The sequence below is a fragment of the Ursus americanus genome, chromosome 1, assembly GCF_024610735.1.
Source record: "Ursus americanus isolate L20-20 chromosome 1, mUrsAme1.1.p, whole genome shotgun sequence".
NCBI lineage: Eukaryota > Metazoa > Chordata > Mammalia > Carnivora > Ursidae > Ursus > Ursus americanus.
Genome location: NC_142127.1, coordinates 88773457 through 88793297, shown reverse-complemented (window position 1 = coordinate 88793297; position 19841 = coordinate 88773457). Strand labels below are relative to the sequence as shown.

General features: G+C 57.4%; 1 protein-coding gene across 19 annotated transcripts in view; it reads left to right on the top strand.

Annotated features, from left to right (window-relative positions):
- The window catches only part of TNS1 (tensin 1), a 225520-nt gene that overhangs the window by 121276 nt on the left and 84403 nt on the right, over nucleotides 1–19841 (top strand). For 18 of the 19 annotated variants that reach the window (XM_045777632.2, XM_087863313.1, XM_087863307.1 and 15 more), the window contains 7 exons: nucleotides 6481–6522; nucleotides 7340–7390; nucleotides 13347–13396; nucleotides 15666–15837; nucleotides 18001–18051; nucleotides 19176–19298; nucleotides 19745–19809. In XM_045777632.2, coding sequence (XP_045633588.2) covers nucleotides 6481–6522; nucleotides 7340–7390; nucleotides 13347–13396; nucleotides 15666–15837; nucleotides 18001–18051; nucleotides 19176–19298; nucleotides 19745–19809 — 554 coding nt within the window. Of the gene's footprint in view, nucleotides 1–6480; nucleotides 6523–7339; nucleotides 7391–8388; nucleotides 8543–13346; nucleotides 13397–15665; nucleotides 15838–18000; nucleotides 18052–19175; nucleotides 19299–19744; nucleotides 19810–19841 lie in introns of those variants that run through there. The other variant, XM_087863322.1, reaches the window with a different exon arrangement.

Genomic DNA, 19841 nt, shown 5'->3' with positions numbered 1-19841 from the left:
CTGCCAGCTGTGGGGTGTGGCTCGGTGGTGAGAGGGCTGCGGGAGAAGTGCTGGGCCAGGCCAGAGGCTGGTGCAGGTGCTCGGCTGGAGTAGAGAAAATGTGGACAAGAGTGGCCAGAGGGGCACGGAGGAAGGGCCTAGGGAAACCCAGACTCCCAGTGCCCTGGCTGAGGGGAGAACAGCGTCCAGTGCAGAGCAGGGGCAGGAGGGGGTGAGGCGTATCCCACTCTGGCCTGGCTGGGTGAGTGCACGCCACCCCTGCAGTTGCCCCCTCTCTGCTGGGAGCTGTGTGCCGGGTCCCTCGGGGTGAACTGGGGCCAGCCCGAGGACAGGAGTGGGCTTGCCCGGGCCCCTTCCTGGGGGGGGGGGTATTGCAGGGAAAATCAGGCATCACATTTCATTTAATCACACCCAGCCTGTTCTTTTTCTCTGGTGGCCTAGGCCTGCCCAGGACAGGATGGAGCCCCAGGAGGGACTTCACCCAAACCCTTCATGGGGAACCAGGCCTCCGGCCTCCCTCCCACCCTGGCCGGGCCTAGCGCCACCTGTTCCGCACCCTCTCTCCAGCCCCCTGCCCTCAGTGCTGATACCCACCCCCAGTGGCTCCCCCTTCCTAGGGTGGTGGTAATTAATGTGGGGAGGGTGCGGGTTGGTAGGTGAGGGGCAAACACAGGCTTTGGGGTGCAGACCTGGACACTCGGTTTCTGCATCTGCCAAAAGGGGTTCAGATGCCACCTGAGCGGCCCAGCTGCTGCAGGATATTTTGTCCTTGTGCGATAGTCCCTCTCCCACTCCGGGGGACCGTGGGGTCTGTAACGTGCCAGCCCGGCTACGCCCCCCTAAATGCCCAGTAAATGGCGCTTCCCTGCTCTTCCCTTTTGCTTCCAGCCCCTCCCTTCACTGCTTAGGGTTCTATTTCTGGAACAAGTGAGCCTGGAATAGCCTGCTGTGGGTCCCGGGGCTGAGGACACTCTGGCCCCCACCAGCCCTACCTGCCAGCTCCTAGCTGGCTCCCTAGCTCCCTTCCCATCCTGATAGGCAGTGCTACCTGTGATCTCACAGTGCGTTGCCATGGCGGGAGATGTGATGTCATGGGGTCGTTTTGGCCTGAAAAACTGCCTGGATTCCAGGCCTCCCAGGGGCAAGAGTGGGGAGGGCTGGCGGGGTGGAAGGGAGGAGGGTGTGAGGAATTTCTGGACAGAATGTTCCTCCGGAGGCTGAGTCCGCATTCTGCGCCAGACCCCTCCCCCCAGCCTGGGCTTGGGCATCTACCCCTCCCCCCCATGGCCCTTGCCTTGCCTTTTCCTTCCTCCACAACAGCAGCCCACAGAGACATTTTTTCCCAGCCCACCCTCCCTGCAGGCCACCAACATGTCATACTGCACGAACCTCTGGGCATCATCCCAGCTCCCCAGCCCCTCGGACCCACACAGTTAGGGGTGGGTATGCATGCACGGAGGGGGCGTGCGTGTCTTTTTTTGGAAAAAAAACTTGAGGAAAGGATGTGCAGTTTCCCTTATCCGCCCTGTGGTTCACAACCCCTCACTTTCAGGAAGTTCTCTCTGCTGTCTGATCTCAGTGTCTCCTACTGCCGTCCACTTCCTCCTCTTCCCATGGCAGTGCTGGCAGTGCACTGAAGGAGTCCCTTCCTCCCCGGGATCCAAGACAATTCGTCTGTAAGTCACAGAAAGCTTGTTCCCAATGGGAGGGCAATTGACTGAGAAGAACTTGCAGTGAGTGAGCTTTGTCAGGGAGAGGAGAAGGGCCCGAGGGGGATAGAGGGAGTCCACTTCAAAGACCAGCTGTGCGGTGTTGGGCAAGTGACCGAACCTCCTGGACCTTCTGTCTCAACTGCAAAGCGGGGTCATGCTTACCTGCCCGAGTGGCTCTGAGGATTGACGATCGTGGAAGTAAAGAACTTGATATTATGCCCAGATCATTAGCACTTCATGCACGGTGACTGTTACTGCATGGCCATTATGCAAAGGCGTCCCCAGAGCAGGGCAGGAAGAGGTGAGGCAGGTGAGGCACGTCGGGTGGAGCACTGGAGGAGGCCTGGCTCTCAGGCTTGTGTGGGTACACCTTGAGCAAGCTGAGGGTGAATGCCTTCTGAAATTTCCCGAGTCCCTGCCTTGCTGCAGACTTTCAAGTGTGAGACCCCAGAGCAGAGTGAGCTGGGAAGCGCGAGGTCTGGCCACCAAGCGGCACCAAATCCAAACCCTGCCACCTGCTTGGAGGTGTCCCGCCCCGGGGCAAGGAGGATTCTGGAAGACCCCTGGCGGGGCTGTGCATGGGCTGCTCTCCACTTTGGGAAGCCTGGGGTCCTTAAGATATAGGTTTTGTCGGGGTGCCTGGGTGGCTTAGTCAGATAAGCATCTGCCTTCACCTCAGGTCATGATCCTAGGGTCCTGGGACCGAGCTCTGCATTCGGCTCCCTGCTCAGTGCGGAGTCTGCTTCTCCCTCTCCCTCTGCCTCTTCCCTGGCTCTCTCCCTCTCACATAAATAAATGAGATCTTAAAAAAAAAAAAAGCCATAGGTTTTGTCTTGGGCTTGGGTAGGGGTGGGGCTAGTGTGGGGGTGCTGTCTCTGTCTGGGCTCCAACTGCTGCATCCTTCTGCAGCTGTGCCTCGGGGAAGGAAGAGGAGAGCCCACAGGGAGGTGTTCTGCTAACCCTGCCTGCAGGTTGGCTAGGGACTGGGGTGAGGGGCAGAAGGGTGAGCCCAGCAGTGGGCTCTGCAGGACCTGGGTGCCAACCCCAGTCGTGCCATGGACCACACTATGAGAGGGTGGGCATCTGGGAAACAGGGAGGGAGGGAAGAGATGGCATCTGAAGTCCTTCTCAGAGCTGGTGTTCTGAGGAGTGGTGTGCAAGGATGGGGGTGTGTCCTGGTCAAAATCCAAGCAAAGATGGAGCTTAGAGACCTCGGCCCCAGAAGGTCCGGGGGTGCTGTGTTGTCAGCGGTGAGCATGGTCAGGGGGCCGGGGGAGGCAGTGAGGGGCTCTCTTGTCTAGCTCACTCAGTCGGTATTTGCTGAGGGCCTCCAGTGTGCCAGGCCCAGTCCTAGGCTTTGGGGGCTACAGGAACTTACGTGATAGTAGGGAAGGAAGACCCTCAATGAGATCAGGAAGTAAACTACCTACTGTGTTGGAGAGAGGAGTTCTAGGAAGAAAAATAAACCATGCGACAGGGAGAAAGTCGTGTTCGAGTGGGTGTGCCCAAGGTGGGCTAACAGCCCAGTCCGAGTAGGTCTCTCTGGCCATCGGCTCTGGCCCTGCCAACCTCAAGACCCACAGCTCGTGTGCTCTGGGAGCTTCCCTACAGCATTGCTGGGGGCCTGGGGTAGGGCAGTGCTGGGGAGAGCCTGCCCTCGTGCTACCTGTTCCTTGCCTTTTTCAGTCCCAGTGGCCCCATCCCTGGGGGTGCCCGGGAAACCGAGAAGCAGGACTGCAATCCTGGGAGGACAGGGATAGAGGAGAGGGCTGGGGAGCTCAGCATACATGCTGGGTTGTGTTTGCAAACACTGCGGCAGTGGGGGGATGCGGGGGGAACACACTGGGTGTTTAGCTCCGGAGGGGTTTTTGGAAATCTTTACCATCTCAGGGAGCCACTTGACCAGTAAGTTGAAGGCATCTGGTGGCTGGCAATGTGGCCGGCCTCCAGCGGCGTGGGGAAGGGGTGGGGGCAGAGGGGCTGGTGCTCAGATGGTTGCTGGCCAGGAGGGAAGTTTCTCTTGCAGGGCTGAGGCCTGTGGTTTCTAATATTGACTCGTCTCCCTGGTTTGCGTCGTGCCAGACCCGGGGTGGGGGGTGGATGGAGCAGGAGGGTCAAGGTGGGGTAGGGTGGGCCTTGGGTGTGTGCAGGCATGGAGAAGAGAAATAACAGCTAACATTTACTGAGAGTTTCTTAAGTGCCCGGCCCTGTTCTAAGTGCTTAATGTGCTCCGTCTCATCTGGCGCTCACAAAATAGCCCTCTGCAGGCCTGGTGAGCAGCAAGGACAAAGTGGCCTGCTTGAGGTCACCCAGCTAGTAGTAGAGGGAGTCAGGACGGGGCCCTGGTGGTCTGCGGCTAACGCTGTGAGCTTAAACCCGTGGTTTTCGGAGTGTTCTCCCCGGGGCCGGAAACCTTTGAGAAATGCACGCTCTTGGGTCCCACCATAGGGCCGCTGGATTAGACCCTCTGTGTCCTCCATAGGCCCGCTGTCCCCTCTGTGTCCACAGCCCTGCAGGTGATTCTGAGGGCTGTTTGAGACTCAGAATGTTCGAGAACATTCTGTTCTGCCCAGGGTCTGGGCCTCTTAGGAGGCTTTCCCCAGAGCAGGATGAGGGGCTCTTCAGGGCCTGTCATAGGCCTGGGGCAAGTGCTTTGTCTCCACCTTCTCTGTCCTACCCCGTTTCTGTCCTTTCTGACCAACCCCGTCTAGACAGGCTGGTTAAGAGTGAGGGCTTTGGAGTTGAGAGATCTGGATTCAAAACGCAGTTCTGTGGTGTAGGCTCTGCACATAGAAGGTCCCTGGAATCTGCCCTCCTGGAGTCCTCCTCCTTGCCTGGACGCCAGAGCAGCCCAGAGAGGCCTTCCAGTCCAGCCACAGTCTCCACCGGAGTGTTGCAGACCCTGGCCAGAAGGGAGAGGTGGGGTGTCGGGGGCCAGGGTGTGCTGGGAGCACTGCCGGGGACTCCCCTGGTTGGGGCTGGTGGTTTTGGAGGCTGAGGGGGAGAACCTGGCCCCAATTAGCAGCAGCTCCTAGAGCTGGGGCTGGGAGGGCCTGGGGAGGACTTGGGGTTGGGCTGGGAGGGAGTGGAATGTGGCATCTTTACTTCTCCAGAGCCACCCTCAGGCTGCAGATGGGCTGACCTGGGGGCTGGGAGGGCCCAGCTGACTTGCCTTCCCATCTCCTACTCTGTTCCTGGGCCCTGTCCTCCCTCAACCATCCGAGTTGCCTTGGCCGTGAATGACTCAGGAAGTTTCATCCCCTGGAAAGAAGTTTTGACCTCAGTCTCCCATCCTCCAGGCTGTGGGGGTAAAGGAGTCCAGGCCATTTCCAGAAAGAACACTACTATTTTGACCTTTGCCGGCTTTCTTCCTCCATGCCCTTCTTGGCCCCACTCTCCTCCCTGATGCCAGAACTTTTCAGAGGTCATTCTGTCCATTCCTCTGTCTTTCTCAGGGGTGAGGAGCTCACCAGCAATGGGGTTAGGGTGGGCATTTCATGTTCTGAGACACTGTATCCTAAGGTGGTCCCCATTCGTCTTGGCAAAGGCTTGCTTCCTCACCTTGACGGTCATGCTCATGTCCTTGTGTGTGATTCAGGGGCCCCTGGAACCACCTCACTGGGTTGGGAACAGAGCCCTAGAGCCTGGAGGCAGGAGGTGGACCTGGAGTGGGAAGTTTCTCTCCTGTTATGGGGGAGTCCAAGGAGCCTGCTTTTCAGGATGCCTTTAGTAGGAAGCAGGTCTGTTGGTCCTGGCTGGGAAGGGGTGGCACTGGCACGAGGGACAGGCTCGGTCCACAGGTGTTCATTGGTGGCCCTCTACATATCCATCCCAATCCCTGGAGTGAGGGATATGGCAATGGAGCTGGTAAAACACTGCTTTGAATCTGTTTAGGGGGCAGGTGGGATAGGTCTCACAGCACAATATTGGGGAACAAGACATGCTCCCATGATGAGATTATGTATACCCTAACGACCAGATACGTAGCACAGAGGGCAGGCTTATTGGAGTTCCAAGGTGGGAGGGAGTCCTTGCCAGGTGTTCAGGAAGAGCCTCGTGGGGGAGGAGAGCTTGTCGGAGGAGAACATGGGCGGGGGAGCCATTCCACAAGCAAAGGCCTGGATGCGGGTATAAGCCAGGGGATCCAGGGGACAGGTCTGGATGGGGCCGAGCTTTGGGGCACTGAGGTCTGCGAGTGGACAGGGCTAATGGTAGAGGGCCTTGAAAACCCACAGAAGGTAAAACTCTGGCAAGCCTCATCCTGGGCTGTGGTGATTTCACACAAAGAGCGGGAAGGACAGAGTCCCAAGATGGCGTTCAGATCCCGTGGTCGCCAGTAGTAGTCGATGACTTTGGGCCACTCGTTTAACTTCTTTTCTGTGAAGTGGGGCTCAACAGTGCTAATGGGGGTGAACTAACCAGGTTCTTGGCATGAATAAATGAGCTGGTACAGGTGAAGATATCTGCCTGGTAGGAACAGGTGTGACTTTTACCTGCTCTGTGTTCCTTTTTGAGGGGTCAACACTGAGTCGGAGGCCTTGGTGAGGTTTGTCGAGCTGGGTGGTTCTACTACCAGCAGGATTGTTTTTCATTTTCTAAACTGCCTCCCGAGCTTGGGGCTAGCCAGGTTAAGTCTGAGCCTTGGGTTTGTGCCCTGGGCCCTGCCTCAGGAGGCATTCTGCCCATGGCAGCCACCAGCCCCGGGGAGAGAGCCAATCCATGGCTGTTCGCCCTGAGGCCTCACACTGTTTTCCCCCTGTGTTCACAGCCCATCAACACCGAGAGTGCACCGAAGAATGTAGCCAACACGGTGAGTGACAGCAGGTGGGGTGCGTGGCGGGGAACATCCTGGGCAAACGTGGGGAGCCCAGAAGGCAGAAGGGCGATTTGGGGGAAAGTGAACATAGGTGTTTGGGGTTAACTTTCTGGAGTAGATTTGAGGAACTCGGGGAAGGTGATGGCGATGTGGGTCACGTTGGGAGCTGGGCGTGTGACATCACTTGTGTGTTCAGAAATGGATTGCTGGGGAAGTAGGCAGGCAGGGGGGAGAGGCCAGTGGCTAAATGTGGGTTTCTTTATTAAATATGTAGAATGCGGGAAAGCCGGGCAGATGTTTCCAAACAGATCTTTCTGACTTAGCAGAAAGACAGACAATTTCCCAATTTCCTCAAGGCTGCATGGAGGAGGAAGGGAAGAGAGTGGGTGGGTCCTGTAGTGCAGAAGCCGAGGTTAGCTGCCGAGGGCATCTCCTGGCCATGGCTGCTGCCCAGTCATGGGCTTACGGTTGGAGGGCTTGTGTTCAGATGCTGCCTCCTCCAAGCATCTTATTGTGTGACTGTTGGCAAGTCATGAGCCTGTGTGTGCCTCAGTGTTCTCACGTGCAAAATGGGAACAGGAAGATCTCCCAGAAGAGTGGTGGTGAGACACAAGTGAGAGGGTTGGTTAGCTCTGAGGGGCTTTTCATGGACAAGGAAATGCTAAACAAACACCTAAGCTCCCTCCCAGGCCCTGCGCCAACCCCCTCACCCCTGCGCCCCTGCCAGACCCAGGAGGGGAAAGACCAGGGTGCCTCTTGATTACTTTCCTTGACTCCCCGCTCTGACTTTTCTCCTTTTCTCTGTCTCCAGGGAGAAGGAGCGTTCCGGGGTGGAAACACACGGAAAAGCCTTGAGGAAGACGTAAGTATGGGGAGAGGAAGGGGAGGTTGTGTCTGGGCTCATGGTGCCCCGGGGGCATTGCAGGTGTGGTTGATGTCTCACACCTGTCTCCTTTGATGGAGCACCCCTTTCCTCCTTTCCAGAAGGGCAGGGGGGGTCACGCAGCCCTGCGGCTGAGAAGGCGAGGAGAGGTTGGGATGGTGAACAGGCCCATGTACTTACATACTGGGCCTCCGTCTTGGTTTTGGCCTCCAGTTCAGCTGGACCCAGAGCCCCTTTGCCCATCACTTGGCCAGACCTCAGCGCTCCAGAATGGGGAGGGAGGCCAGAGAGGGAGTGCTCTTCGAGGCCTGGCTTAGTGGCGAGCAGTCATCAAGGTAAGGCCAAGCGAAATGGGCAAAGGGACTAAGGGCAGAGGTGAAGAAGGGACAGCAAGAGGGACTAAAAGTAGAGGTGAGGAAGGACTCTTGGGCTCTCAGAGGGTCATCAGGGCTTGGGGGAATTGCATGCTCTGCATCGTGGGAGAAAGGAGTCTTGGAAAATGTCAGAGTGTTCTGTGGGACTTTTAAATGCCATTGATTCGGGAGAAGGCTGGAAGATGGGCCAAGCCAGGTGATCCCTCTGGGCTCCTCCAGACGTGCATTTCTGGTGCAGGTCAATGGGCAAATTCCTAAAATGGAAGGACCCCAAGGAAGGGCAGAAGGGGCTCTCCCAGGACCCTGCTTTGAGCAATGCTCGTGTCTGGGCTTGTTCTCACATCCCTGGGGGAGATGCCCCACAGCGTTAGGCCTTTCTCTTTCTTCCCCACCCTTCTCTGACGATTTGCCCCCCTGCTGGCCTCTCCATCCTTGCCCGCCCTGATCTGCAGAGGAACAGGGAGTGGTTTTGGCGGTTGGCACAGGGGGAGCTGTTGATGGCATGAGGCCCTATCATCTGACAGCTGCCTGACCCACGGTGGGGGGGGGGGGGGCCTGGAGGGAGGCGCTGGGGCAGCCAGAGGCCGCTGCTGTGGCCCGCCACACTTCTGCGGGGAGCCTGCCACCACCGCCGCATTGCCCAGGGCCAGCCCTGCAAGGCCAGCCCTGCAAGGCGGAGGTGTTCCCGGGGCTGCGTGGCCTGTCCAGATGGAGCGGGAGCATGCCTCTTAAATTAGTGGGGAAGGCTCTGTTCAAGGTATGCGTTGGTCCTATGGGCACAGGGGCACGTGTCGAGGAGGGACTCTTGTCCAAGTCTGTGATATTTCTGGGGCTGGGATGTGGGTCAGAAATTAATTTTTGTCTGTACCTACTACTGAGGATGAACTAACTTAAGGCACTCAGAACATATAATGTACGCTCGATAAATATGAGCCATTCTTATTACTGTTATTTCGACGAAGGCTAGGAGGGGGGATGGGTTTTTGTTTGTTTGTTTTTTGATTCCCACACACCCTCCCTATGGCAGAAGCTCTGGTTCCATTTTTATGTGAAACACAGAGACCTGCAGGGACTCTGACTCGATGAGCGCCTTCTCCATCCCTTCCTGGGTCTGCTGCTTGGATCTGGCCTTACCCGGCTCTCCCAGCCCTCGGCCAGGGGATGCTGTGTGAGCCAAACCTTTTACCCGATGGTCCGTGCACATTTATAAGCCGCGTCCCAATGCTGCTGCTTCCCGCAGCCCCAGCCTGGGCCAGAGATAGCTTATCAGAGGAAGCTGCAGCAAGAGAGAGTGAAGTTAGACATTATGAAGAAAGTTTTCACACGACAGTGGGTATGACCTTGGTCCTGGGAAAGAAAGAAGTGACCCTTCAGTTGGGACAGGTTTCTTTTTGGAAGAAAATTTTGTTGATTTGGGATGAGTGTGTGTGTGTGTGTGTGCGTGTGTGTCTGTGTGTCTGTGTGTCTGTGTGTGTCTGTGTGTACAGGGTGGGTAAGGGGTGTGTCCTGTCTGGATATGGGATGAGAGACAACATGAATTTTGGTTTAGCTGGTCCAGCGAAGGGAGCGGGTGGAAGGCTAGGCAAGGGAGCAGATTCTGGAATGGCCGGTGCACTGCAAAGTAAGGAAGTCCTAATTTTTAGAGTTGCCAGACACCTGTCGCAGGTTGGGTGAACCCTGGGTCATTAGTCGGTGCCCCGCCCAGCCAGGGGGCCCCCTGCAGTCTGCCCCCTGGGAGGAGACCTGTTTCAGAGGCTGCTGGTCGCAGCCCTGGGCCTCCTGGCGCGATAGTGTGCCTGTTTGTGGAGCTGTTTTCCTGTCTGGCCCGTGGCCCAGGACTCACGGCAGGAATGGCTGTTTCCCTCTAGCAGGGTTGGTGTGTACAGAGGTTTGTGGATGGTGTGCTGTGTCGCACTTTGTTTTGGAAAAATCCAGGCTGGTGGGCAGGAAGGAGAGAGGAAGGGGTGTGGCTGGAGGGGTGGTGGGGGTGGGAGGGGGTGGCCACAGCCCCCAGAGGAGAGGTAGGAATGGGGACAGGCCCCTGACGTAGTTCAGGCACCAATTTCTGGCTGCTTGACACGGCCCCTGATGTTTCTTACAGACCCTCCTCCCAGCTGGGCCCCCTGGGGACTGGGGCTCAGGAAGGGCCTTTTCTTTTGGTCCAGAGCTGTTGTGTTTGGTCTGTGGACCTCAAAGGCAGGCAGGACTCTTCCCACACAGTCGTTTTGCACTAAACCAACCCCACCCAAGTCCTGGGGTTCCCGCTCCTTGCTGCATGGTGGAGAAGGCAAGATTGGAGCCTAGGGCCACAGACCTTGAGCCACTTAGGAGTGTCTGACTGGTGGTCAGCAGGGAGGACCGAGGCAAAAAGAGTCGGGTGGATCTGTAGGAGGAAGGGTGAGGGTTAGACACCAGGAGGAACTTCCCGATAGTAAGAGAAGCAAGACACTGTTTTGGTGGGGGTGAGAGGGGTGGGGTGGAGTTTCCTTTCATGCGGTTCTGTTAGTGAAACAGAGACCATGGTTTGGTGATGACTGTAGGGGAGAGTTCTTGGTGCTTAGGGAGTTGAATCAAAGCTGTGTTACTGATCTCTGTTTTGGGAGGGCCCGGGAGGAAGTTAAAGCCTGGGGGGCAAAGGGCTTTGACAGCCCCAGAGACGAGAAGAATGGGATTACCGGCAGACAGAGAACTTATTTTTCTTTTAAAATATAACCTTTGTAGTACTCTTTGTAGAGCCCTCTGGTAGTTTTCCCTGCAGGCTTTACGTGGAACAGGGAGAACAGATGCAATCCCACGAGCGCTGTGCTATACCCATTTTACAGATTGGTCACTTCTTGAAGAGTGTCTTCCTTCATGGAATAGAAGTTCTCCGAGGTCAGGGCCTTCACCTTCTCCGGTTCCCGGTGCCTAGCACGTCTCGTGGCACACAGCTGGTGGCACTCCACGAGGGTTTTACAGGATGAGGGCTCCAGCGCCGTGATGGGCAGCAGAGACGACCAAAGCGTCGATGCCCTCCCAGCCTCTTAGCAAGGGCCTGTGTGGTGAGGCGTGCCCCAGCGGGGTCCCATCTCTGGCCTCTTGTGTGAGGTCACCTGTGTGTTTTGGAGCATAAGGTTTTGCTTACATACAACCCCCACCCCTGCCACGGCGTGCGATTCTCCACGTCCACTAGCCTCAGACTTGTCACCGTCTATGTGTGCTTTCTGCCAGCGAGTGTCACATGTCCCCAAACTCTGCGGAAAACAGGAAGCCCCGTCAGTTAGAGGACAGCCCAGTGATTCAACAGGGGATGACCATCCAGCTGTTCCCGTCCTCGTCATCTGCTGGGGTCATGGCCCGGGGCAGCTTCCTCCCCTGCCTCCCCTGCCCTGGCCAGCCTGGTGGACCAGAGCCGGCTTGGACTTTGTCTTATCACCTCTGGAGGCGGCATGGCCAGACTCCATTGGGGCCAAGTTTTTATTTATCTTTCCTGGCTTTTTTGGGGTGGGGAGGCTGAGGAATGTGGAGTGTTGTAACGTTGGGAAGAGGGGGGTGGAGAAACAGGATCCAGCTCTCCTGCCCTGTTCTTCCTTTTCACCCCTGCGCCCCGGGTGGCTTCTGGCTCCCCTTGGCTCCCCAGTCTCCCCGCCAAGCCCATCTCAATATTGCATTGTCTCCCTGCAGCTCTGTGGCCCGGGACCCATGGCCCTGGCCACACCTCGAGCCTCGGCTACAGCTGTGGCTTCTAGTGTTTGAGGCAGCTGTGGTGGCCTCCTCCAAGCGTGGCTGTGGGTCGGCAGCAAATGAAACCCGAGGGGCTATTTATAGCGCGGTGGCCCTGGGGCCTGGAGCAGGGCCTAGGGCCTGGGGAGGTTCAGCGACTCCTCATCAGGGACCAGTGAAATCAAGACGGATGGAGTGTTGGGTCTCTTGTGTTCCTCTGGGTGGGTAGTCTTGGAACAGCCTGGCTTGGGGCTTGAAAACCAAACATGATCCCCCCTTACCACCCCCGTGCCCCCACTCCTGACTCCTGCAAACCCAAGTTGTCGGGGCCAGGGGCTGTGGAGACAGAAACTTTCCACCTCGACAGTCCCACTTGGCTCTTCGTTCCTCCTGCTGCTGTCACAGAGGCTGAGCAGTGCAGAGCTGGGCTGTAGCCCACGCAGAGGGGGCTCGGGGTGCAGCCTTCTCCTGGGGGGCTGGATGGAGAGCCCTCCTCTTAGCGGGGCTGCCCTGACCTCAGGCTCGGCCGGGAGCCAGGGCTCCAAGCCTACCACCCACCCCTGCTTGGTAGACACCGCAGGGGCCTGGGGGAGGCTGGAAGGGGCTCCTCGGCTCTGGGCCGCTGGGGTCAAACCCGGAGTCTGAGGGTGAGACCTGCCGGTTGTCGACTTCCCCGGGACTTGGGGGTGAGTCACTGTGCCTCAGTTTCTCCTCTTCTTGGCAGACTATGCTCCCGTCTTCTCCAAGGGGCGGTGGCGACTTGGTGGTTGGGAAAGGCTGGCTTCGGGGAAGCACGGGGAGGTTTGGAAGGCGTCAGTGGGCTCGGAGGGCTCTGGCTGGGCCTGGGGACTAGAAGCTGGGTGTTCGGGTGTGCCTCAGGTGAGGCGGCTGACAGGGCGGGCGGCAGCTGGTGTCGGGGGCCATGCGGATCTTTGATCTTCTATGGAGGTGAATGTTGGTTGTATCTCTAACTACCCTTGTAATTGTGTCAGATGTAATAACAGTAACAGTATACAAGTGCCCCTTTTCATCTTCACACCACTGGTAAGGATCGCCCCTTTTTCCGCGTGACGTTTTGGGGGCTCGGAGTGTTAAGGGCCGCGAGGTTACAGGGCGGGATGTTGAGGGGCCCTGGCCCTGCGCCTTCGTCCCTGTGCCATCGGTTGTGCTGGGCTGTTTGGGACCCCAGCGTGGGTCCATTTGCCTAATTTTGTGCAAGTGGACCGCCCTGGGGATGGGAGCGGGTGAGGGGTGACAGACGACGAGCAGCAGGTCCTCAACAGCAGGATTTGCTGCCTAGCACTGGCCTCGGCCGCCACACGCCACCCCGGGCTGCTCGGGACCCACAAGTTTTGATCGGATGGCTCAGGGGTGCTGCTTTGAAGGAGAGGAGTGCGGGGTGATGGTGGCCGGTGGACACAGGTTCACAGCCGGGCAGAGGGCTGCCGTACCAGCCTTTCCTGTTTTCAGGCTTGCAGTCTGTGTTCTCCACTCAGGCTTACTGTTATGATGCCCAGTGAATGGAGACGAAATGTGTTGCCGTCCATTTAGGAACCATTTTATTGTGTGTGTGGACAGATGGCAACAGCCCAGATTGGTGCTCAGCATTTGGGATTTCTTCCTTCCCCGGGGAAGGGAAAGCTAAGCCCTTTGGGGGCTTGCATGCACACTCACAAGGAATTGGCACTGATGGCTTTTGGCTCTAGGTTGCGGTGTTGCCTGGGTGCCAGGGTGCCTGGGCTGGAATGTTGGCAGAGAAAGGAGTAGGGAATCTGCGTTGGTCCACGGCCCTGACTGCTCCTGTGGACAGCTCTCCACTGGCCCCCTCTGTAATGCCGCTGCTCTTTTCTCTGTCCCAGGGCTCCGCCAGAGTCACCCCGAGTGTCCAGCCCCATCCCCAGCCTATCAGGTATGCCTGGCCTCTGGGGGGGGGGGCAAGGGGTGGGGGTGCCGCAGTGAGGTCACTGTGGGTGTTTCCAGCAAGTCATGCCTTTGGGTTTCTGAGACCGAAGTCATAAAGCCACAGGTAGGGAGCATGGGGAGACAGGACAGCCATGGGGAGAGGAGGTACCTGGAGGTGCCCCTTGGAAATGCTGGTGTTTTGAGTTCTAGCTCGAAGTCAGGCCTTGAGCTGGATTTCTTTCTGTCCCTGCATGATCTCATCTAGTCCTTGCAACAACCTTGCAAGGTAAGTTATTTGATTCCCATTCGGCAGATGAAGAAACTGAGTCTCAGGGAGGTGAGGTGACTTGTGAAAGGTCACGCAGCCTCCCAGAGGCAAGACCCCGGTGTGCCTTCGGGACTGACACGTGTCAAGGCCTGTGCTAGATCCAGGTCCTCTTCGTGGGCAGGGGTTTTTGATGTTGGAGGGTCATTTCTAAAAGGAGAGCTCTCTATCTGGCTGGGCTGGCAGGGGCTGGGGAAGGGGATGCACGAAGACTCAGTCCCTTTCCCCTGGGGCCGGGGTCTGTGGTTTTCCGACTCGGGCTCTTCCCTCTCTGCCTCACCTCCATTCTCGAGGCTCCCGAGATGAGTGAGAATCTGGCCCCAGGGAGATGGAGCCCCAGCCAGAGAGGGCTGGTGTTTAGCTAAAGCCCCCAGCGGGTTATGGTCCAACTGGCAGCGGCCCACAGACCTGGCCGGTCCTTTAGAGCATCCCCTTTCTTCTTTACATCTGAGAACCACCTTGGGGTGGGTGGGAGCAGGGTGCGATGCTGACGTTGTCCAGGCGGTGGCACTGTTCTGCCTTAGACGCCCCCCCCCCCTCCCACCGTGGGCCCCGCCCCACCTCCCCGCCCCAAAGGCTGCTGTGAGAACCTTATCTTAGGGACAAAGAATGGTGGGGGCTCAGAGGTCAAATTCAAACTGTGCTCCTTGCCCCAGCCCACTGGCCCCTCTACCACTTGGCTCCTGCCCTTGCCACCACCGAGGAGCCATACATCACCTTTGGCTCCCCTAGCTCCAAGCCCTGTATACATACTTGGGCTCAGAGTTAACTCTGTGGACATCTGGATTCTGCCAGTGCCACCCCATCTCTTTGAAATACCCTGGCAGTGTTTCTCCGCTGCCCCCCAATCTCTCCTTTACTGTGCTGTAGTGAAAGATTCTCAAAAGGAAATGTGAGTGTGGCCCACCCTGGGTAGAGAGGGGAAGTGAGACAGTAGGGGGTTGGTGATGGGGTAAGAAGGTGTGGGATTAGGAAGGGTGTGAGGGGCCCCCAGAAGCTGCAGGTGCCCCTCGGAATGGAATTTCAGTGTCCCGAGACCCATTTCCCCTTCCTGGGCCCTTGTGCTGGAAGAGAAGCTGGGTGAGGTGTAAAGGTGTGAACCCTTACCGCCCCTCACTCAGAGCCCAGCCCAGGGGCTTCCCATTTCTTTTAGGAGCTCAGATGGCACTGGGATTTCTGGGGGCCACGGGCCACCAACAGCCACAAAGTCTCAGCACCCTCTGTTTCCTGAGCCTTTAGAAATCACGGAGGCCAATGCCAAGAAATAGCCCTGGCTGGCAGTGGGAGCTGCCAGAGGTGGGAGAGCCAGGGAACAAAGGGCAGGAGCTAGCCTTCCTCCGGGGATGGCTGGAATGTGCACTGTGGTCTGGGTTACCTGGAGCCCAGGTGAGCGTGTCACCTGAGCTGCCCTTTCCCCTGAGAAGCCTCCCCACCCCCTCTACAGCTCAGGAGCAAGGGGGGGCAGCATGATGCTCAGCTCTGGATTGCTGGAGACCACCCAGCTCAGGCTCCCCTTCCTCTTCAAAATCTGTCCCGGGATCCTTTGGGAGACTTCTGCCAGACCAGGTGGCCACAGTGTGTTGGGAGGCTGAGCTGGACTCCTGGGCTCCTGGCTGACTCCTGTCCTGGCCCTGGCCCTGACCTCTGAGATCACAGGTTGAAGGCAGTGCCAACAGGATGGATGGGCACCTAGGGTTGCTGTCATGACTGAATTGGCCCGAGATCCTGCCTGCCCCCGCCCAGGTACGCCCAGGCTCCCAGGCTGGCCTTGCTGGCTGCACGGGCCTTGCCAGGGGAGGCCTCTGGCTTTGGCTCTGGGTCAGGGAAGAGCCAAGCCTCCTGGGCTGGAATTGTGGACCACATGTGATGTGTAGGGGGGTACAGCTATTCCAATCTTGCCCTGAGGAGCTGGGTTCTGACCTGGACCCCCTTCTGCCTCCTCTCTCTCCAGAAACATGAGTGTGAGCCGAACCGTGGAGGACAGCTGTGAGCTGGACCTGGTGTACGTCACAGAGAGGATCATCGCTGTCTCCTTCCCCAGCACAGCCAACGAGGAGAACTTCCGGAGCAACCTCCGAGAGGTGGCCCAGATGCTCAAGTCCAAGCATGGCGGCAGCTACCTGGTGAGGCTGGGGCCCGGTGCACCCTGTCCTTTCGGCTCGCCACCTCCTTGCCACTGGGCCCCCGGGCCGGCTCCAGCTCTTCCCTTTCCCGTGATTATGTGCCTTGCTCATGGCCTGAGTCTCCACTCACTCTCCAGCCCCACTTTGCCGTGAGGAGCGTGTCTGCAGCTGGAACGCAGCATCGGGACCCAAGTCACGTGTGCACGCGAGCCTCTGTGTGTGTGTGTATATGTGTGCAATGAGGAATTCATGTTACCGAGCGCTCCCTACGAGGCAGGCCCTGTTTTAAGCATGTGTTTAACTGCATGCGAGCCCTAGAAATCAGGTTTCGCTGGAGCGCAGAGCGGTGGGGTGTCTGCCCCAGGTGACAGCGTCAGGAAGCGGCAGGGCTGAGGTCTGAGGGCAGAGTTGTGGCAACTTGCATCTTACGGGACCTTGTGTGGCTGGCACTGGGGTAGTGCCTGGCCCAGGAGAAGCACCTCCCAGACGTGGATGAGGTGGCTGGCGGTTCTTCTCGACTGTTCTTCTCTACCCTCAGAGGGCTGGCATGGGGGATTGGCGCCAGAGGAGAGCTCAGTTCCACTTTACAAGGAAGCACCTGTGGGGTTGGGCTGGACCCACCGACCAGACAGCGTAGGCTCGGGGCGCTGCCCTGAGGTTTGAGCCGAGACAGGGCGCGGGAAGCCATATTAGGTCCCTAGGGCCGCTGTAACAAATGACGCAAACTGGGGGTCTGGAAACGACAGAATTAACCTTTTCACGGTTCTGGAGGCTGGACGTCGAAATTGAGGTGTTGGCAGAGCCACGCCCCTTCCTGGTGTCTGGGGCCTCCCAGCAGTCCCCAGTGACCTTGGCTTGTCGCACCGTCACTCCCGTTTCTGCCTCTGCCCCCACATGGCCTGCCTTCTTTCCCGCGTCTCTCTGTGGCTCCTCTCCTCATCTTATAAGGACACCAGGCCTCGGATGTAGGGCCCGCCCTAAATCCAGGATGATCTCATCTTGAGATCCTTAAATACTTACATCAGCAAAGGCTCTGTTTCCAAATAAGGTCACATTCTGAAGTTCCAGGTGGATATGGATTTTTGTGGGACGCTGCTGAACCCACCGCAGAGGGCTGTCCATCAGCTGTGCTGGGCATCGTTGAGGGCCCTGGGTTCACACACAGGAGGCCGGCTCTGCTTCTACCATCTGACTTTGGCCACTTCACCTCACTAAACCTTAGGTCCTGCATCTGTAAAATGGGTCTAATTACACCACCTACCTCTCGTGGTGGATGAGAGAATTAAGTCAGCTGCTAGGTGCCAAGGCCTCAGCGTGGGCTGGCAGGCTGGGGACACTTGAGTGGGGACCATTGTTAATGTAATAAAGCGTGAGCCCTTATGGGGTCCAAGAATGGCCTGGTAGCCCTCTGGGATCATTCCCAGTCTCAGGAGTCTGGGATCCCGTGGGTCTCTGTGCTATGCCACCCTCCCTCTGTCTTACCTAGTGCAGGCCATGGGCCCTCTTGTCTCCCCAGGAGGAGGGCACAATTTTCTTTGAGTTTCCCAGGCAGTGAGGTGGAGGTGGGGAATTCTGAGCACCTCGTCTGGAGGTGGAGACAGGAATTCCAGGGATTTGGGGACTCCCATGGGACGTGGTGAGGCATCAGAGGGCATCGGCTGGGAGAGGGGTGTCGAGGGTCTGAGAGGGCCCACTCAGGGCGATTTGCACCCTCTGTGGGAGGGCGTCTGACCGCAGAGCTGTTGCATTTTCAGGGGATGAGGTTTTCAAGTTGACATGTGAAGTGGAAACCAGAGATGGCCAAATACAGTTACCACCGCTGGATTCCCGTTCAGTGCGTGAAGATGCCCACCTTGTGGCTGGCACGTGGGACCCGAGACGGGCTCCATCCCCTTCTTATCTTCAGTTCTGGGCATCTGTCCACTCACTGAGGGGAGAGACCGTGTCTACATACTTCTCTCTCCTCCTCTTTACCCTGAGAACCTATAGTTATGTTCTTGTTGGTCAATGTGTGTGTCCGACGGGACACCATTATAAGCTCTTGCATGGGTAGAATTTTCACTGAGTTGGGCATGCAGGAAGAGGAAAGAGAGACAGAGAGAGACAGAGAGACAGTCCGAAGACAGCGAGCACCATCTCACAATGTCTTCCTTTTCCTCCTAGCTTTTCAACCTCTCTGAGCGGAGGCCTGACATCACAAAGCTCCATGCCAAGGTGAGCTGATGCCGATCGGGGGTGGGGGCTTCCTGTGGCCTGGAAGAGAAGGAGAAGAGCTGGGCTCCCTCTCCCTGTGGATCCCCCTTTAGAATGTGGGGAGAAGTGCTGAGACACTTGGCAACACCTACTCCGTGTCTATGCCGTCTTCTTTTTGGAACAAGGAAAAGAGCATATTTCTTGTTTTTGCCATACGGATTGCAGAAAGCCAAGCTTGATACAGCGATTTCCTGCCCAGGTCTGCCCTCCTGGGGTGCGCATAGTATCTCTGGGGTGAGGCTGGAGCTATGAGGGTTCTAGCCTCATCGAAAAGCATTTTGTATTGAAACTGGCTCAAAACTGCCAATGGCCCGTTTTCACTTGCTGGCGCGGTGGGCTGAGCGCAAGCTTTGCGCTGATGGCCGCTCTGGCTCCGGAATTCCGGGGCCTGTTGCTTTGGGACCCTGGGCAGGTGACAGTTGTCTGGGCCTCAGTTTGCACCTCTGAAAGTGGACAGGCTGGATTAGATGTGCTCTCTCGGCTCTTCTGAGCATGAATTCTCTTTCAGTTTAACGATCTGTGAGTTAAGAAAAGTTTCAAGGAGCCTGAAGTCTACTTTTCACATCTGCCCTCTGTCCCCTTCAGGCTTCTCTTGGCCAACCTGAAAAATCAGGGGTTGGGTGTCCGGGCCTGGAAAAGAGCTGTAAACAGCTGGGGGCCCTTCACTTTCCCTCTTTGTCCCTGAGCCAGGCTTTGGGGTTGTCTGTGGGAGGAGAGCTTGGGGGTGGGGAAATGTTGGGGAGCCCCAGCACATTTTGAAGTCAGAGTCATGTGGAAGGGACCTTGGGGTCATCAGCTTCACACACATATGGAGGAAACTGAGGCCAGAACAAGGGCCATGACTCCCCAGAGGCCCCAGAACAAGGCAGTGTCAGAGTTGAGACTCAGGCCCAGGGTCTCTGGTCCTGGGCCAGTGTCCCCTGCGTCCACATGCTCGCCTCCCCTCTGGACTGATGGGCAGGGCAGGGAGCCAGGTGGGGGGGTGGTGCCACTGTAGCACCAGTGTGGGGAATATGTGCCACCCCTCCGGCTCTGGTCAACTCTCTGGGGCTTCCGCCCCTTCTCACTCATGGCTTGGACCACAGATACTGGAATTTGGCTGGCCTGACCTTCACACCCCAGCCCTGGAGAAGATCTGCAGTGTTTGCAAGGCCATGGACACTTGGCTCAATGCAGACCCTCACAACGTCGTCGTTCTACACAATAAGGTCAGAGTGGGGCCTCTGTGTGTGTGTGTGTGTGTGTATGCATGTACACACGTGGACATGTGCTCGTACATGCACACATGCGTAGATGTGTCCTTGGATGAGTGTACGTGCCTGACTTTATCATTGGATTGAGTGAGCGTGCAAGTCTGTGTGTATTCTCTTTTCTAGGAGATGGTAGATTCTGTCCCAGGGAGCACCCCCAGGAAATGGGGAGTTACGAGCTTGTGGGGTCCTCAAGTATAGTGGATGATCAGCTGTGTTTCTTCTCTTTCAGACTCAGCCCGACCTGCTTCCCTCCCTTGCATCTCCCTCCCTTCTCCTGTTGTCCCTTAGAACCACACTCCTCTCTCCAGCCACTGCCCTCTTTTTCTCCAGGCTTCTGAATGGGCTCTAGGGCAGTAGGGCTGATCTTAGAAATAAAGGCTTTGTGTTTGGGGTTCTTTTAGGGAAACCGAGGCAGGATAGGTGTCGTCATCGCAGCTTACATGCACTACAGCAACATTTCTGCCAGGTAAGAGCCTCCCATTCTCTGAATATTGACAG